This window comes from Suillus subaureus (assembly GCF_016647635.1).
Source record: "Suillus subaureus strain MN1 chromosome Unknown BJ212scaffold_22, whole genome shotgun sequence".
Lineage (NCBI taxonomy): Eukaryota > Fungi > Basidiomycota > Agaricomycetes > Boletales > Suillaceae > Suillus > Suillus subaureus.
Window position 1 is genome coordinate 189,455 of NW_024538578.1, and position 19,414 is coordinate 208,868.

Genomic DNA, 19,414 nt, shown 5'->3' on the forward strand with positions numbered 1-19,414 from the left:
TGTTAGTGGTGTCATTGAGAGATGGATGGAGACCTTGGCCCAGGTGATGATGCTACAGGGTGTAGATAGTCTAAGTCAGTGATCACACTGTGAAGGGGAGGACTGAGATGATGACAATCTTGCCTGGATATGTTAGCAGTGTCATCAAGAGATGGATGGAGACCTTGGCCAAGGTAATGATGTTGCAGGGTGTAGATATTCCTAGTCAGTGATCACACTGCGAAGGGGAAAACTGAGATGATGACAAACTTGCCTGGATATGTTAGCAGCGTCATTGAGAGATGAATGGAGACCTTGGCCCAGGTAATGATGGATATGTTAGCAGTGTCATTGAGAGATGAATGGAGACCTTGGCCCAGGTAATGATGGATATGTTAGTGGTGTCATTGAGAGATGGATGGAGACCTTGGCCCAGGTAATGATGCTGCAGGGTGTAGATATTCCTAGTCAGTGATCACACTGCAAAGGGGAGGACAGAGATGATGACAAACTTACCTGTCACGCTACTTCAAATGCATGATGGTCAGCATACTTGTTGACATAGAAGGCATGAAACATGTTGTAGCTGTCATGAGGGCCAATTTCATGAGGCAGGAAATTGGCACCATAGAGAGGGATAAGATGAGCTGCACAGAAAATACAATCAATATGGATGATCGAAATATCTGGTGTGCCATCATCATGGCTTGATGATGTGATGAGGTACATTCCAGTGTCAGGATCCCAACTGTCTGTGATGTATGCGAACCAGTGAACAACTGCACATCACAAGTATTTTGTCTGGTATTTGAAACCGAGAAAGTGCAATACTCTCACAATGGCAAGTCCATCCAAGCCACAATTGACCTTGTCATTCATACTGACAAAGATGCAGTCATTTCGAGCAGGACCCCCTTGCCATGAAGTTGTTGCCTGAATATGCTTGCGCTGCATGCCCCCAGTGCCACTGAGATCACTGGGGGCATAGAATGATGCTGCTGCTGAGCTAAAAACAAAAACCCTGCCCATGAAAGCTGGTGCTGTTGCAGGGTCGAACTTGGGGGGCTCATGGTCTGTGATATGAAGTTGGTTGTGGAGAAATTGTTGGATCATTGTAGGGAAGTTTGGAAGCTTGAGGTCATGCATGAGTGCAGAGACATCATGTGCACCACCCAACACTAGGGAGCCTCAGCAAACAAATTGTGTGACCTAAAGATGAGACTTACTGGGCATCACTGCAAGTTCCACATGAGCTTGGACGGTAGGTCCATCGATGACATTGGCTGCATCTCCCTCGGCAGTCTGGTTTTGCAGTTCATTGACACACAGATGGTTCAGATGTGCTTGGGGTGCATCATCATTTTCATTGTCATTGTTGTTGTCACCATCATCGTAGTCATCCAGTGACTTGTGATTACCTGTACTACCAGTTAGATACTTAAAAAGCCTGTATTACAACAAAGACTTATGATTTCTCAGTGCTTGCAAAGTGTCAGATATACATGAGCCTCGAAGCATACCACAAGCGTCAAAGTCGCTTTGTGCTGCAGCGATTTTATTGAGGTGTTGATTTGTGAGGAGCATCTGGCCTAATGCTTTGTATCTGTTGGAGTGATGCCAGGGCTCCTTAACAGCCTTGATGTGCTTCGACTCTGTTATTGATGAACAAAGGCTGTTCAGGGCACCATAGAGCCGGATCATGAGGGAATAGTGGTTTAGGGAGTGTTGACGCAGAAATGAGAAGCCCAGTACAACTCCCATTGTCTTGAATATTTTGTGGTACTGGTGAAACCAATCGAGCACATCTTGAAGCTGGATGAGGTCATCCTCTGTGATCATGTCTTGCCGGACTATATAGCAGAAGTCGAGGAATGCACTAAATGTGTGAACTACATCTTGAGGAACATGGCCTTTGATGGCAGGCAGATAGACCTAGATAGAAGTAGCATTAACTTGTGCATTATAATAAAAATTAGACATGACTCACCTTCATCAGAGCCTTGGAATCATCACCTGTCCACTGCTTGAAACTGTGCTGTCTTGCTAGGATGTGAAAGGCAGAAAAGTCACCAAATTCACTATCCTTCTACAGTCAACAGTTCAGACAAATACCAACAGTTGATAATGTAGTCATTCGTGAGGGACAAGGTTTTCTGTTGAACTTTTCAAGTGAATGCTAGTGACGTAAAATGGGCAAAGAAGTGTGGAAATCAATAACTGGCTTGAGGCAGTGCTATGATCTCAAGTAAAGTCAGTAACTGGCATGATGCAGTGCTATGACCTTCAGAATAATATGTTGCAGCTGTATGCAATGACTAGAGCTATAATATATCCCTGTGGATATTTCTTACTTATCTTCAGCAATGGAGATCAAATTCACTAGCAAAATTGTCCCAATATGTGGCCTCGAAACCAACTCTCTGCTGCTCAGGCACTCACTATGAGTATGATGCAGTCCAGAACAGAGTACACCCTTTGATGTAGTCTTAAGTGGCCAAGCTCTTAATATTCATTGACAGATTGTAGGTCTTATTTGTCTTCCCTAATTGATGAATAATATGTGTGATTCTCCCCACAGAACTTTTCCTGTGTCTAAAAGAGAACTAGAATGAATACTACTTGTGTAATCAAATATGGCTCAAGTGTGTGGCCTCAAATACTTCTGAATAATGTGTGAAGAATGTGGTAAAAGAATGGAGTAAATAAGCTAATATTTCTCCTAGTTGTCACTTATTTGTTCACTTAGATAATAGGGGTAAAGAAACTTAGGGGTGTATGCACTGATCCCCCTTTGATTCCCCTAAACTTTGTCTCACTCTGATTGGATGATTGATACCTGGTAATGAAATTGATTTCTTCACAAGAGGGGGAAATGAGCCCCTTATATACTACTATACTAGTGGCTATGCTATTTGATTACTAATGTACTTAAATTAAATTGGAGTCATATTGAGTCATGCTGAGTCAGTATGAATCATTATGAGAAAGGACTATAGAATGCTCTGGAATTTTACAGAATACTTGGTAAGAATGCTTGGCAAAGGCTGTGTTAAGACCATAACACTGCCATGCTTTGTAATAATGCTTGGTAAGGGCTGTGTTAGCACTGCCTTGTTGTTGTGCTTTACCAATCATCATCTTTCTAATCATAGTATCAATTTGTCAGGTTCCACAGCTTTGGATACATAGATACAAATAAAGTGGCATAAAATGTTGACACATGTTTATTTCATATACAAGAAAGATAAGTATTTTACATGGACAGCTAAGCCATTTCTTGGTGAAACATGCTTTGAAATGTCCAAATAAAATTAATGTTGTGAGAAAAATTCAAGTGACTTCATAGTTTGAAAAAATAAAGTGGCATAAATCATAATATGGTCATGACCATGTATGAAACAAGTTTCGTGCATGTCAGTGCCCTTCTGGAAAGTGCCATAAACCAGCAAAAGGGGCGACTGCTGCTATCCTGTTGGAGTACCTTGAGTATAATAGTGATTTGTTTTTTTAAAAAAAAGACACATACAGTGGCTCAAAAAACTGTCTGCATGTTTTGACATTTTTCACTATCTATGATATTGTGTGAGAACAAACAAATGCCTCAAGGACATGCTTATACCACATTGTAGTATGGCTTCAGGGCTTTCATTTGAGCCCTACACCGTGGGAATCGGTAGAGATATGGTGGAGATACAAGGCTCACAAAATGGTGACTCATGCGGACAGTTTTTTGAGCACATATTAAAACTATATAAATCATCATTTATGACACCATAACAATCATGCCACCATTAAATAAATTATGAAGTGGTGTCATTATGTCATTTTAAAACCATATCTAACTATACAAACCAAAAATTTCCATATGTCATGGTTATATTCACCATGAAAGCCACCCCCCCTGCTCAAAGGGATAATATCCTCTCTCTTTCCTATTCTGGCCTCTCTGCTTGTCAAATTTCCTCTAGAACTGGAGTATGCAAGTCCACTGTGGCCAAGTTCATCAAAGAAAGTCACACAGACAAGGAAAACTTCTGTGAAGGGCATCCATCCAAGCTCACCTCTACTGATAGGAGGGCTATTATCCAACATATCACTACAGGAAAGGCTGATAATGCTGTCCAGGTCACCTATTACATCAATTCCACCATCACATTCCCTGTCTTTTCACACACTGTGAGAAACATTCTCAAGACAGCTCATCTCAGGTCAGTAACAAGGAAGAGAAGGCTCTCCTCTCTATCACACATATGCAGAGAGGACTAGCACCCTTCTTTTTTCACATATATACCTTGCTATCTGACCCAATCCTATTTATTGTGGTCTTATATGATCATATAACATGCTTCCAGTCTATGTAATCCAATTCTGATGGGCTAAGGCAAAGGTTAGTCATCTCTGTTTATGTGTGATAGAGAGGAAAGCCTTTTCTTCCTTGTTACTGACCTGAGATGAGCTGTCTTGAGAATGTTTCTCACAGTGTGTGAAAAGACAGGGAATGTGATGGTGGAATTGATGTAATAGGTGACCTGGACAGCATTATCAGCCTTTCCTGTAGTGATATGTTGGATAATAGCCCTCCTATCAGTAGAGGTGAGCTTGGATGGATGCCCTTCACAGAAGTTTTCCTTGTCTGTGTGACTTTCTTTGATGAACTTGGCCACAGTGGACTTGCATACTCCAGTTCTAGAGGAAATTTGACAAGCAGAGAGGCCAGAATAGGAAAGAGAGAGGATATTATCCCTTTGAGCAGGGGGGGTGGCTTTCATGGTGAATATAACCATGACATATGGAAATTTTTGGTTTGTATAGTTAGATATGGTTTTAAAATGACATAATGACACCACTTCATAATTTATTTAATGGTGGCATGATTGTTATGGTGTCATAAATGATGATTTATATAGTTTTAATATGTGCTCAAAAAACTGTCCGCATGAGTCACCATTTTGTGAGCCTTGTATCTCCACCATATCTCTACCGATTCCCACGGTGTAGGGCTCAAATGAAAGCCCTGAAGCCATACTACAATGTGGTATAAGCATGTCCTTGAGGCATTTGTTTGTTCTCACACAATATCATAGATAGTGAAAAATGTCAAAACATGCAGACAGTTTTTTGAGCCACTGTACCTTCAATCAATGTCATCGATGATCTCTGCTGCATGTGAAGCCCTGTGTGTGAGCAACAGGTAATCCTCCACCCAGTCAACAAGGTGATCCTTGAACGTCCCTTTGATGATTTGGTGCAGGAGGTCTGGCAAGAGTAGTTCGTGGATATCCACTTGAGGAAAGTCATTTATGAAAGGCTGAAAAAAATATGAGTAGTTGGTGAGCATGAGAACTGAACAACATACCATAACCTCTTGGATGATACCATAGTCATACCAGAGGTTGGCATGCTTGAGCTCTTGAATGAGGAGGTTGGTGTGTTCTCTGCACCAGAGCAAAGATGGCCCATCACCTTTGAGATTCCTGCGATGATTCAAACACCTTAAACAGTGTGAGTGTAAGTCAATAAATATGAAGAAAAAGATGTACTTTGGACACCAATTCTGAACAACTCCTAAAAGCACCAGCTGCTCTGGATAATTGGCGATGTACAGGCCTAACCCATATATGACATGCCAATAATGGCTGTCAGGACAGTGCACAACATTGGGGATTGTCATATTTGGCTTCACAGAATCAAATATCTTGGTGAGTGAGGAGTGAAATATTTGACAGTGTAAATTGCAAAAGTCTTTGTCTTCAAGATGTTCCTTTGTGCCTAGAGTACAAATAATGAAAATCAGTAATTGAAACAGTGTATCAAGGCATTGACTCACTTTTCGGAATAGCCAAGCCTACCAGCACCACACCATTGTGATGTGTGCGTTGAACTCCATTGAAAATGTTTCCAATTGAGAGATAGAGTGGATGGTACTCAGTGTGTCCTGTGGCCACTGAGACTGTAGTCTTGTTGCTCCCAACAATTGGAGGCACAAATGCTGATCCGTGGGTTTCCGGATCCTCTGCGATAATGTCCTGTAAAGTGATGTACTATTAGTTGGAAAGGTAAGCTCAACACAAAGCTCAACATATGGCTTGCTTCCAAGCCCAATCACCTGAGAAAAAGTTCTTATAACAGCATTTATCCTCATTAGTATAGTCCTGATATGGGACATATTTGATTTCCATGGTGAAGTCAGGGTTTGAAAGCATGTGGTGAACAAGTAGATGTGGATCACAGAACCACATGTTGTACTTGGCAGCCATCTGTGGTGGAACATTATTGGCCGGTTTTTCTCCATTGTAGGACATTGAGAAAGTCTCCCAAGTAACATTGCCAAGAGGAGTCGAATCAATGGTTTCATATAGGTCCCAGTGGCCAGTGAATGGAGGACTGTCCTGATGTTTGATAAGTGTTGCTGCCCAGAGGTCAAGCAGGGTGTTGATCTGACCTGTGGACATTTGGTTATGTGTATAGAGGAATTCTGCTGCATCAAATGCAATGTGACTTTCATAAGGGGTCCAGTCAGTGGATGATGCTTTGGTTCAGGGTGGTGGGGGTGCATTTTGGTCAATGAAGTTGCCATGAACATCACACTTGTGTCCTGTACTATGAGTTAGATCTGAATGAATGAATGAATGATGTGAATTAGTTACCTGTGAGATGAGGATGGAATGTTCAGAATAGCAGCCCCAACTGCACACCCTGTGCTGGCATAAAGGCTTCATTTTCTAGACCACCTCCCACATCCTCAAAGTTGTCATGCCTGGGACTTGGAGGCCAATCATCGAAGGTGGTGTGGATAACACAACTTGGCTAGATAGTTGTTAGAATACCTAGCCAATATATGTCTACTAGTCCTGCCTAGCTGCTACACTTGCAAGCAAGAACATTCAACCTAAGGGATCTGCTGTTTAATAATCAGTACTATGCAAAGGGTCAACAGTCTGAAGGTCAGAGATCAAGTCCAAAGGTATGGGACGAAGTCCAATGCACAGGAAATTAGGTCTGCAGGTGTGGAGATGCAGAGATGGCAGGAGAGTAAGGGAAAGGGAGGAAATGCATCAGGACTAGCTTGGAGATGCTAGGGAACATCAGATGAATGAGTGACACTCATATCAGGTCAAGGAGAGCAGGTAAACAGGTATATTGGCAAGGGTAACTCTAAGGACAGGTATGGGGTGACCAGTATTGGGGATTTCTCCCTCCTACTAAGTGGTGCTTGTAATTCTGGTCACCCAACCCTATATAACTAGCTACGTGAAAATCTGGAGTCCATAGGTGAAAGCAGTAGCAAAAATGCAGGTCTGATGATATGTAGGTAAAAGGCCATGAGGTACTGCAGCCAGTGGTAATCCATGTAATAATGCTGTCTACTCAATCAGTAATGGGAAATAACTAACTATGCACCAGTGGGGTTAAGCAGGACTGGACTGGACATGGTAGGATGAGTGTGCAGGATCTCCAAGTGGGTCCAATGCATCGGAGATGTGGAGATGGCAGGAAAATGTCAGAGATTGGTAGGAGATGTGCGGACTGGCTAGGGATTGCAGAATGGGGTCCTAGCAGGCCAGCCTGAACATGATCGTCACAGTGGGATTCTCAGGACTTGGAGAGTGAGACCTGGGAGCTTCTTGATGGAAAATTGGATGATTGCACAATGGCTTTGGGTGTGCTGAGCATACATGCTTTGTTTGACCCAATTTATTCTTGAAGACCTGTTTGCATCCAGGAATGCAACAAGGCAACCATGCCATTTTCACTAGAAACAGAAAATGTGATTGTTTGAGGCGAAGTCCAACACTCAAGGTAGTGGCACACTGTGTGAACTTGTTTAATTCGGGTCAGATTGAGTTGACAGAAACCAGGGCTCACCCTGAACTGTTGAACTTTAGTACAAATCATTGCCAACACCTTAGTCAGTTGTGTTTTCTTGAGTGGTTCAATTACCTGTGTTGTACATTTTCCTCCCTTCATTTCCCCAAACCTCAATTCCTCATGTCTCATCCACAAATGCATCCCAGCAATATACACAAGCATCCTGGAAATATTGTCTGGGAAGTGAACCGAGTGCAGTGGCAGTTGAAAGAAGAAGTTGCTGCTGAAAAAACCTGTAAGCAAGCTGAGAAGGATGCTCATGCTGCAGCAGTAGATAAATCACATACAACAATTGCTGCGGCTGAAGATGCTATGGCCATCCAGCAGAAGGCTCAGGTGAAGGGCCCTCCCAAACTTGTTCAGCCACACATGGTCACCAGCAAAAAGAGCACCAATCTGGCAAATGTGGATGCACAACCTGCAGTTATAGGTGAGTCATGACCCAGCACTTGAATGACTCACCTAATCAATCGATTGATGCCTGTATAACAGTTCAATCAACTGCAGCTCCTGAGGATGACAGTCAGGCTAGTCAACCAGTAAAGAAGAAGTGAGCTGGCTTGAAGTTAAACTTTCAGGACAGCATGAACACCAATTGCAAGGTGTCCAATGGTGGAGTCACAATCACCACTGGTGACAGTGACACATGTGTTGGAAGTACAATTGGCAATGGGAAAATCAAGACATTGTAAGTTTCTGTTCAACCACAATGCTGATTCTATCAGAACTCACACTATATTACTTTGATTACATCTGTGCAAACCAAATCAGCACCAATCCCAAGCAGGTGGTAAGTTCCAACCTTGAAGGGCCCATTCCCAACTGGGTGGACAAGGTTGTGTTGCAAACTCAGCTGAAGCCAAGCACACCACCAAGTGCATGAACCTCTGTCAGGGCAGGACAACTTGCAGAGTCTGATGTGGATCTTTATGACAAACCTAAAGAGTACAGTGAGCTGGCACCAAAATCATATAGGGGAAAGGTGAGTAGCAATTTGAGTTGTGAATATGTACTCACCAAAGTCAGAACATTGTGCATGTAAATGAGACACTGAAGTCCAGCTTGAGAGGCAAGAAGCACTCACTCCCAAATGCAGAGTCTTCTGCAGATGAACTTGAGGCCCTAAACACCACAGAAGAACTTGAGATCCTCAAGGACCCAGAGGCTGCTGAAGAATTTGAGATGGTTGAGAACAGGGAGTCTGCTGAAGAGGGCAATGAGAGTGATACAGCAATGATGGTGGATCTTGATCAATCCACCATCAACACTCAGGCTAGTGTGGCATGACACACAAGCTCTGTAAGTCATTGGTTGATCATGATGCATGAAAGGACTGATACCTGGATAGATGTTAGTTGATGTCTCAGAGCTGAAGACCACAACAAAACAGGGCAAGACCAAGGTCAAGGCCGAGGCCAAGACTGAGGTCAAGGCCAAGGTCAAGACCAATGTTGTAGCCACGGAAAAGATTCATGCAAAGATCAAGAAAGGAAAGGGGAAAAATGAGGACTTACCCAGTGGAGTCTTCGAGAATGGATTATGGTGCATGAGGTTCCTTCTCTGTCTGATGTTTTGGATCAGTAACAGCAACTTTGGGTGGACCATACCAGAAACCAAACTCAAGTCTGTTCTTGAGCAAATATATTATGCGGTGTAGAGACTCGCGCCTCTGTATGCCTGTAGAGCCCAATATTGCAATGTATCTGCATGCAGTTCACAGCACAAACTCACGGCATCATTCCCTATATCATTCCTTCACTCAGCCTATACATGCGCGATCTTCCCACGCAGTGTGTATGCTACTCTCCCACGACGCATTCCTGCGCACGTCCCATGCGCTTTCCCACGCTTCATTGCCCATCATCCAGGAGCATCCATCCATTGTCCAGCAAGTCCTACTGGTACATTTTTCGCACTTATTCTTATCATGACACCATATTCCATCATGGACCCTTACTTACATATACCTTCTTTGTTCCTGCGCCTTACTTGCATTGGCTCCACATCGTGGGAGCGCACTTAGTTGCCTTTAGCATGATAGTATTCACATACTTATCACTTAGTTAGCTACCACTTAGTTTCCAGTTAGTATCCCTCAGCATAGTGCATGCATTTTTGAGCCATAGTCAGTAGCATTTTTGACAATCACACTCTATCATCATCACATTTGTTGTCCTTGCACCCATCAGTATCAGTCATCATCTTTCTCTAGTCCCCATCGCATTCCTAGCCCTTTGCGCACTTTCACCTATTAGCGCGCGACTTTCCTGTGCTTCGCACATCCTACCACTCTCTGTGCGCACCTTCGCCTCTGTGCGTGTGACTTTCCCACGCTTCACACAACCTGTGGATGTGTTGCACTCACTTCCCCTTGGGTCAAACACACTTGCCTTTGCGAAGTATAGCAGCCATAGGCAGAGCTGAGACAACCACACATATACTCTGACTTGACATCCCTTGTAGTGCCATAGCTTTGTAGTTGATTCCTTCAGTGGTGTACCCACACAGACTTGGAGGGTACAATTTTGATGTCAAGCACTTGGCATTTCAACTGGTTTGCATTCTAGTCTTCACTTGTAATGGCCACTGATTCACTTACCCAACAGGTCAGCCAAAGGATCCACGAGTGGTGGGCTTCATTCAGTTCAACAGCCAACAGTGTTTTGATAGTGTTTTTCACTTCAACACCCAAGTATAAGACTCAGGAAGCCCATGATGAATACACCAAGGAACAACTTGAAGAATGCTGCTTTGTGTATGAAGATCCTGAGAACAAAGAGCAACTGGGTGCATTCTTGTCAGAGTACATATTGTGCATTTTTGCTTCCCACCTCACTGCAATCACTGGGCAAGTGAGGGTGCATCAGCAAAACCCTAAGTTAAGGTCCCCCCTTTTACAGCACTACATGATACCACACAGTGCCACACAGCACCATACAGCACTGTAAAAGGGGGGACCTTAACTTAGAGTCTGTTCAGATAGGTTCAAATTTGCACAACTAGACAAAATTTCAAATCTCCAGTTGCTTTGTCATCATCAGTATTAGTGTGATATATGTGACCATTGATAATCAATATCAGTAAAATATGCCCACAACCTGATCCTCTACTACTCGTTCTCATACTCATCATTCTAAGGGTGGTCATGTGTATCTCATGGCACCCAGGAAGAAAGCTTCTGCAAATTCAGGTACCCAGAGTCAGGAGGCAGAGCCAAGGTGTATTTGGATGCCAGCAGATGAAGCACACCTCATCACCTACATCACTCACAACTGTGCTAAAGGTGGCAATGGACTGAATTTTGACAAGACATTTTGGACTCAGGCTGTGATTGATATCGCTCAATCTACGACTGCTGGTGCTCCCAAGACAGCTGATTCCTGTGCAACAAAGTGGTCCTGGGTATGTCATATGTTATTATCATATACCAGATATTAGTACTGATAATAAACTTCCAGCTTTGCACCACATATAATGTTGTCAATAGAGTCACGCATTATTCAGGTGTGGCATGGAGCACAGAGCATGGCGCTGATATCACAGCCGAATTAGAGGGACTTTGGGCAGATGTTATTAAAGTAAGTACCATATTTTTTTCACCCTCTGCCACTAACACTGTTTAATCTAGAGTATCCCAGCTGCCAAAAATTTCGAAAATAAAGGCTGGGCACCCTATAACTCCTTGCACAAGCTCCTGCCTTCAAAGGCAGTCAGTAGCAGTGCCTTCCACCCTCTCATGCAACTCACTACCAGCTCATTGACTCCTTCTACCAGTGCTGCTCCCACAGCCTTGAACTTCAATCAGGTCAATGCACAGGAGCAGGAGCAGATGCTCACAGACCTTGAGAATGGCACTGGTGAAGCAGCATTGAGTATCCTCACGCCACCACCCCCTCCCTTCAATGCTGCTCAGCAGGCAACTTTCTCCCCCTCCACGCCAGGTACAGGTATGAGCCAACCTGGATCAAAGGCCACAGGTAAACGCAGAGCCAAGGGTGATGACAGCACAAGAGCCCTTGCCCACCCTTTGGGCTCTACCAAGTCACCCACAGCATCCAGCAACTCTGTGAAGTCCACACATGTCAGTACCCCTCAAGCATTTCAACAGATGGGTTCACAGATCTGTGACCTTAACTCATCATTCAGTGTTGCAGTGAATGCATTGAAAGATCGCACTGAACACATGATCATGCACTCTGTAGATCCTATCCCTATGCACAGGGAGAAGGCTATCTCTCATTTACTAACAGAGGGTCTAGAGGATGCCCAAGTAATTGCAGTCATGAAGCAGTTCAGTATTAAGGTCATACTCAAGGCTAACTGGATCTGAAGGGCTTTGGCCTCAGCTCATGTGCTGTGCCCCTTACTCGAGTATTGCCCCTTATTTCAGGAAGGCAAGGCTAACACATCCAGAGGGTCAGATGGGTAGCGTAGCGGATCTGGATGACTTCTGGATGCGGTATAAGTATTGTAGGGCTAATCCAGACGAGTCCAGACTAGAAACTAGCAGTAGACAGAGGCAGATGTGGATAGACTATAGGAATCAATCCTAAGTCTTGGAGGGTGACGAGAGTAGAGATACTCAGGTCCAGAGGATGGGAATGAGCAGAACTAAGTTGATATTTGAACTGAGGTGCTACAGAGAGTTACAGGAGGTTATATACTATAGGTATTTAACAGAATGATCAATCAGCAGAGTCCAAGGCTATGTACAAAGCACATGGATGGTCTATTGGTAAGTAAAAATGGATCACAAATAATGAAACAGAAATGAAGCATAGGTAACAGATCAGGGAGCAGGACAGATATACAGATAACCAAAATACCGGAGTTAGGGGATTACTGAAAAGAGATGAGCACTGGTTGTGGATTTGGATGAATTGTGGACCAGACTGGATGAGTGGACAGAATGGATGACGAGATGTTGGAGGGAGATAAGATGTGGATCAGATCTGAGATGAGATAAGGATCAGATCTGAGATCCAGATATGCAGATATGATATTCAGGCAGGACATCTCTATTGTGGACTCTTACTTAGCTATTGTTAATGCTAAGGATAGTATATGCCAAATGTTTTTTCAGGACTTAATCAATAGTTAGAACAATTTTTGTACTATGTACAAATACATTTGATTGTGAGCACTACAAATATACACTAGTACAAATCAGTTGGATACTCCTCCGCATATGACTCCCCCCTCTCCCATCTTATAGTAGTGTAGTCCTCCCACATTTGGAAGGCAATGTCTTTGTGGCATTGATGTGAGCAAGTGCACGCCTCATCAGTGGGAGGGCCTTGAGTGAGTGTGCCAGTATCATGCAGCTGCTGGCCATCCAAGTTGAGATCAATCTGATGGTAGTCCAACATGTCATTGGGGTCATGAACACAGATGACATTGTGCACTAGACACAATGCTGGGGGGATGCAAGCTTGCATGGACATATTGTAGTGAGGGGGGAGGAGAATCCAGAAGTGATTCTTCAGAACACCGAAGATGTGCTCAACGATGTTTCGGAGCATGGCATGGCATAAATTAAATAACTCTTTGTAATCACATGGTCTAAATAAATATCAGTACAGATGTATGATAGAAGGGGGAGTACATATGCAAGACAGCAATAGCCCCATTCAGCAAGATGATAGTGTACTCCCTGATGTCCTGCATGATTTGGGAATCATGCATGGACATGACTACTAGGTAGCCCCCCTAAAAAAGACAAAGTCTGTTAGCTTAGGCATCAGGCTAGTCAACCCATACCTTGGTTTCAAACCTTGGTCATATAGTTCAGTTTCCCCTCTGTGATTCATGAATTTATTATATCTTGAAGAAAAGTCATTTGTGAGATGGGAATCACATAATGACCTAGTTGATATTGTGAAGCAAGAAGGTTAAGGTATTGCCTTGCCTTTGGCTTATTCACTTTGGCTAGAGAAAACCATAGAGAAAAGTTCAAAGCCTAACAAAAACCTATCTAAAAAGCCTGTATTTTGTGTCTTGTTATTGTATTATTATTTCTGAGTTGTTTTCTCTAGTATTTCCTTGATTTATTTTTCTATTGGGATGCTCTGACCCATCAGATACTTCACAAAATTGTACCTACAGGGTATGATGTCATAATGATGTCATATGGCTCCACAGATACTCCTGCAAGTATTCTGTTGAAAGTTATGATGTCATGATGATGTCATGATGATGTCATTTGTTCTGGAATGTTCTGCTCCACTTCTGATGTCATTGCTCCGCTTTTTTACTTACATAATATTCCCACACAAAATGTATATAAGGAGGGCCCATTCTCCCCCCAAAAAATAGGATCTCCCACTTGCAATCATTTGAATCTCAGTTTGAGCTACTCACTGTGAAGATTGTTGCTTACAAAGAAAGCCCCTTTGAAGTACCAAGTGCAGGGAAAAGATATTTCCCTTGAGATTACATAAGTTTCTTATGATAGAAACTTAGTTTATTTGAGACCAGCTTCTCACCTAGTTTTCTGATATTGACCAACACAAGCTTTGGTCAATCTGTTCATTTGTGAGACCAGCTTCTCACCTAGTTATCTGATATTGACCAACACGAGCTTTGGTCAATCTGTTCATTTGTGAGACCAGTTTCTCACCACTTTGTGCCTATTTGACCAACCAGTCTTTGGTCAACATATTTGTATTTGAGACCGTAGTCTCTACAGAGGATTATCTTAACGAGGAACCACATTCCAGTGTCTAGACAGTTTATCCTAGACAAGTTTATAAGTTGGGATATAACACAAAAGCTCCGGCTAAGTTAATCACATAGATTGGTTTAGTGAGCCTCCCAAGAACTCACATGTTATCTACCATGAAAGAAGAAAAGTCATAGACCATGTTAATCAAGGACTGGCAAGAAGTCTTATCCTAGTGTAATTGTGGTGTCATTACATTTTACATGCATTTATATAAGACCCTCGGTTATTAAGACACCAATAGGGGATGAGTAGCTCATCACACACTCCAAAACCAGCATCTGCAAGATAGTACTTACCCACAGGGATATTAAAATCCTTAATGTGAGTGTCACAATATAAATGTGCATCTGCTGCAGACCCCTCCCAGCCACTCAACATGTACATAAATGACATGTTGAAGCTACAAGCAGCCAGGCATTTTTGGGTCAGACCACCCTTATGATCACAAGCAGCATCACAATCTTTGGCAGGGGGATGGCATGCAATATGAGTGCCATCAATAGCGCCAATGGCGTCAGCAAAATAGGGGTAAAATTTCAGCTTCTGGAGAATTTCCAGAGGTGTGGGATTGTCTGCATCAGGCAAGTGGACATATAAGGGATATAGGGGGAGAGGTGAATGTGTTGAGAATCCATTTATAATATCTTGATAAAAATCAGCATGTCTATCAATAAAATGAGGGAATGACACACTTTGATATGGTATCATTGGAATGTTGAAAGCACTCACCAACATGGTGCACAGAGAGACCTGTGACACTTGTGTACAGGAATATGGCAAGCTGCTCCTCCAGCTGGACATATCTGGAATTTTTGCATCCAGAATCATGAAGTAAATTCAGGAGAACGTAGAATACATGTCACCACACTCCGAGTTCACATCATATATGATCAGGATGTCCATTGAGTAATTCATTGACCCATCCCATCCCTGTCAAAGCAGAAGTATGGTAAGGTTGCTTGTTAAAGTGAGTATCAGAGTAAGAATCAAGGGTCTCAGTAGCAGCATTGAGCATGATGTTGACCAGACGAATAGCACCAATGTACATTTTCCATATCCACTCCAGCTGGAATATATCCAACTCATTGGTGTCAACTACAGTGCTGCCATTGAGATTCTCATTATTTTCATCAACAACAGTAGTGTCATCATATTCTGGCAAGTCAACATCAGGGTCGTGCTCATTGGATGACATTGTGGGTGCACAAAGGCTGAAGGGTGCATGTTATTGATACATATCTGATGTCACACTGATATCAGATATTCAAGGGCTGATGATGACAAAGCAACTGGAGATTTGAAATTTTGTCTAGTTGCACAAATTTGAACCTATCTGAACAGACTCTTAGGGTTTTGCTGATGTGGATTCATTGGTTGAATTTGGCAAGCCTGGGTATCAGACTGTGCTGGTGCTATCAGCAGTGGCAGTAAGTTTAACTTTTCTTTTCCTCTTTTTTTGAGCTGGAGAACATTGACTATCTTTCTTAGGCTGAGCACGCTCTTGTCTTGGTTAAAAGCCACTTACTGGTTGAAAGAAATCCCTCTGACAACAGCAGCAAAAACCACAAGATTATCCAGACACTCAATGAGGTGATGAATAAGATGAGTCATACCAGAACAGCATTTTCATCTGGAAATTGGGAGATGGACACCATGGCGTACATGGATAGTATCAAGGATCTGCCTTACAAACATATCCAGGAGATTCTCACTTGGGCAGAAGAATACATGAAGCACGCATGTAATAACAATTGCCACAGCACAACCACAATGGATGAACCTCATGGTTCCAGCACTTCAATCACTCCAGTCAACAAACACTCCTGCCTTCATATCTGTAACATTTATTTTTTTCTCATTTTTTCAACTGCTGATTTTATTCATTCAACAGGAGGACACATCATTTTGCAATATCATCATTCCCTGCTCTTTCGACCTCTGCAGCTGTGCCCCACTGCTCACATATACCCTTTTTTTGAGCCTGCTCTATTTGCTATCGAATACAGACACTATAAACCACTCTCCTTTAGTTTTTGAATCTCCTTATTTCTCCTTAGTTTAGGCTCCTGGGCTGACCTTTGTGTTCCTTAATGATATTCCTTTCGCATGCTTATATTGTGCTTACATCTCTTAAATGCACCAGTGGCCTTATTTTAAGCAGATGAACCTACTGAATCTGCTTATTTTACACAACAAAAATCTCAACTTTAAGCCGCAAATAAGGCACTTAAGACACTTTAAGGATCGTTTAAGTGGACTGACATTTTCCTGATGCACTCATTTACTCGTAGTACAAACAAGATTCACATTGACACGTGGTTGATGCTAAATTTCTCACATGACAGTAGGGGAAAGACTAAGAAAGAAAGTCAAAATACGCACCAGTATGTATTATCAACAAATATCAGATTAACCTAGTAGAATGACAATATATAGACAGGATTAAATATAAAGTCGAAGTCAAAAAAAGACCAAGCTAGTAATACAAAATCTATTGCACGTCTCTCTACAGTCTAGCTACCGGTGTCACCGGGAACCAAAGAAGAAACCGAGCACTGTCGTAGAATGAAATGAACTTGAAATGAATCTCCTGTTTGGGGGAGGAAAGGTGGCGACGATCTCGTATGAGCATATCGTCTAGATCTAAGATTGAACGGCGAATAGTTATCCCCATCGCAAAACACCAATGTGTCAAGTGCTATGGGTTCAGTAGACGCCAGGTACCAGTCGGTACCTAACTACCTTCGCCCACCTCTCCCACTCGTCTCCGAAAGCCAATTTCAGTGCTTCATCCTCTTGGCTGGTCCTGCACATGACGTTTATCATAGCAACTGACATCTGCGCCAGCCATGCCACTACAACCAATTTGAGTCCGGGAATATCTAAAATTCCGGATTGTCTAAGCCATGAGGTGGGCGATCCGTGCAGTATTACCATGCCAATGATCTGTATAATACCTGCTGTGTATGACGGGTGACGTATGATAGCGTATGGTCCAGTTGTGACAATATGATGCCCTTTGCGGACACTGAGTTGGAAGGTGAAAAAACGTCCAAGGGTGCGAAAACACCACCAGCGGACGAGACCTCCTGTGACGGCAAGCGCGGTGCCCAAAATGAAAGGAGAAGTAATGGGCGTATCACGAATCCTGTGACCGGCCGCGTACTGTGTGATGGTCTGTATAACAGACAGAGAATCCGTTGTGTGAGAGGCAATGGTAACGATTTCTGCAAGAGAAACAGCCCAATAAATTGTCTGGCGCATCGCTCTGTAAATATGATCGTGGACAAGCAATTAAAACACTTGCCTTCAGAACCGGAAACCCGTATTTCATAATCCAAGTGAGAACCCACTCATTGAATGTTTGGTGAATAATCTCTTTACTCGAGGGGACGTTTGGGGGCGTGAGCGATATTTGCTGCGTGATAGCAGACGAGAGAATAAGTGGAACTTTGAGAAGTGATCCCATCTTCATGAAGAGCAACTGACCTTTCAGAGGTTGCTTTTTATGCATGAATGCTTCGCTGAGGCTATACCCATTGACATCATATTGTGGCGAAGGTCGGCATTCATAAAAACAGCCCCCTCTTGCCTATCATAGAATGTCAGTCTATCTCAACCCTTCAACATTTATACTTAACTTGCCATGCCGAAGAGAACAAACAGACTAAACCGGTTGCAAGTAGCCAACGAGTAGCATTAAATTTCTTGCCGATAATTGTCGGGAATAAACATCACTTGGCATCTAATAAGGAGAAGGTAGCGGACAAGTGCTGTGCAATGTATGTCGCTTATGGGTTGACTTATGCTCCATAATATACGTTATGGACCTAATGGTTGAATAAGAGGTCGTATATAGGAATGACTAGCATCACGTACTGTAGACTTAGTAAAGACCTCGACCATAAACGTATTAAACGGGACACCCGGACCGCAACTGAAAAGAGGTGTAACTTCGCAAGTTACTTGCTTGCCATACACCCCTGGAAATGGTGGAAGTGGAGAATGAAGAGTTTAATTTAGCTTGAGACAAACCATCATCATTCCCTACGGTCACCTCGTGAGTGCCCATCACCTCGCACAGGAACTGACAAGTCCAGCCAGTGAGTTGGCGTTTTATAATGTTTCATCATGATCTGACAAATTACTACACATCAAAAATGACTCGCGAAGTCATGGGTCACCCACCAAGTGATACCACAGCACGGACAATTGAAGGCAGCCATTTCTTCTTACTAATTGTTGTCTGTGTAAGCTACAGAACCCTACATTCCGTAGTGCAGCATTCGAGGTCGGATCATATTCGTAGCAAGTAAGCATTTCATCTGTTTCTTACCTAGCTCGAGGTCCTTAGATACGTCCATTTTGAAGCCGCGCCAGAAGATTCAGAGATGGTGCTTGCTCGAAATTTCCATGATGAGGACTTCACTTTGCGGTGCTTTTAGCATCGAATAGCCTAGTTACAGTGACGGGCGCGATGTCCGGTCCCGTCGAAGTCGATAGATATTTTGCACAATCGGTCTCTATTGAAAGAGTTCTGCAAGGAAAGAATTCTTCAGAACATACTATATGAACTCCGTATCAACACAGAACTGGAGGGAAAGACATTGTAAAAGAGGCTTGTATTTCGAGCAGTTGGGATCCCCAGCAATCAGAGGTACATATCGTTGTTTTCCGTGTCGGAACCGCCCCGAATCAGTGGTGTTGAGGAGAGCAGTTATTCTCCATGAACATGGTCACCGGGCGAAAATGGACCTGAATTCCATTAGTATTCTGATAGAAACAACCATAAACGGACCTGCAGACTCTCGCGAACAGCATAGAATGTCGAATCCTCCATCT

General features: G+C 43.0%; 3 protein-coding genes across 3 annotated transcripts; 1 reads left to right on the top strand and 2 right to left on the bottom strand.

The window, feature by feature from the left end:
* Positions 1-498: 498 nt before the first annotated feature.
* On the bottom strand, positions 499-6,431 carry BJ212DRAFT_1447696 (uncharacterized protein; the record flags this gene model as incomplete). Its single annotated transcript, XM_041338436.1, has 11 exons — positions 499-758; positions 795-1,157; positions 1,206-1,397; positions 1,500-1,911; positions 1,967-2,022; positions 3,423-3,460; positions 5,169-5,287; positions 5,336-5,471; positions 5,520-5,748; positions 5,807-5,992; positions 6,086-6,431. The coding sequence occupies 11 exons, from the start codon at positions 6,429-6,431 to the stop codon at positions 499-501; spliced, it is 2,337 nt and encodes a 778-aa protein (XP_041191531.1).
* Positions 6,432-7,968: 1,537 nt separating this feature from the next.
* BJ212DRAFT_1482244 (uncharacterized protein) lies at positions 7,969-9,505 on the top strand (the record flags this gene model as incomplete). The annotated part of the gene is made up of 5 exons (XM_041340385.1): positions 7,969-8,278; positions 8,341-8,398; positions 8,743-8,830; positions 8,875-9,126; positions 9,197-9,505. 5 exons carry the CDS (start codon positions 7,969-7,971, stop codon positions 9,503-9,505), a joined length of 1,017 nt encoding a protein of 338 aa, XP_041191532.1.
* A 7,380-nt stretch (positions 9,506-16,885) lies between these two features.
* On the bottom strand, positions 16,886-18,248 carry BJ212DRAFT_1364365 (uncharacterized protein). The gene is made up of 2 exons (XM_041336025.1): positions 18,218-18,248; positions 16,886-18,164 (listed from the first exon to the last, which is right to left on the bottom strand). Exon 2 carries the CDS (start codon positions 17,834-17,836, stop codon positions 17,279-17,281), a length of 558 nt encoding a protein of 185 aa, XP_041191533.1. The 5' UTR covers positions 17,837-18,164; positions 18,218-18,248; the 3' UTR covers positions 16,886-17,278.
* Positions 18,249-19,414: the final 1,166 nt, after the last annotated feature.

Excerpts from the sequence above, each read along its gene's own strand:
- BJ212DRAFT_1364365 (XM_041336025.1), bottom strand. The coding sequence starts at position 17,836 with ATGCGCCAGACAATTTATTGGGCTGTTTCTCTTGCAGAAATCGTTACC.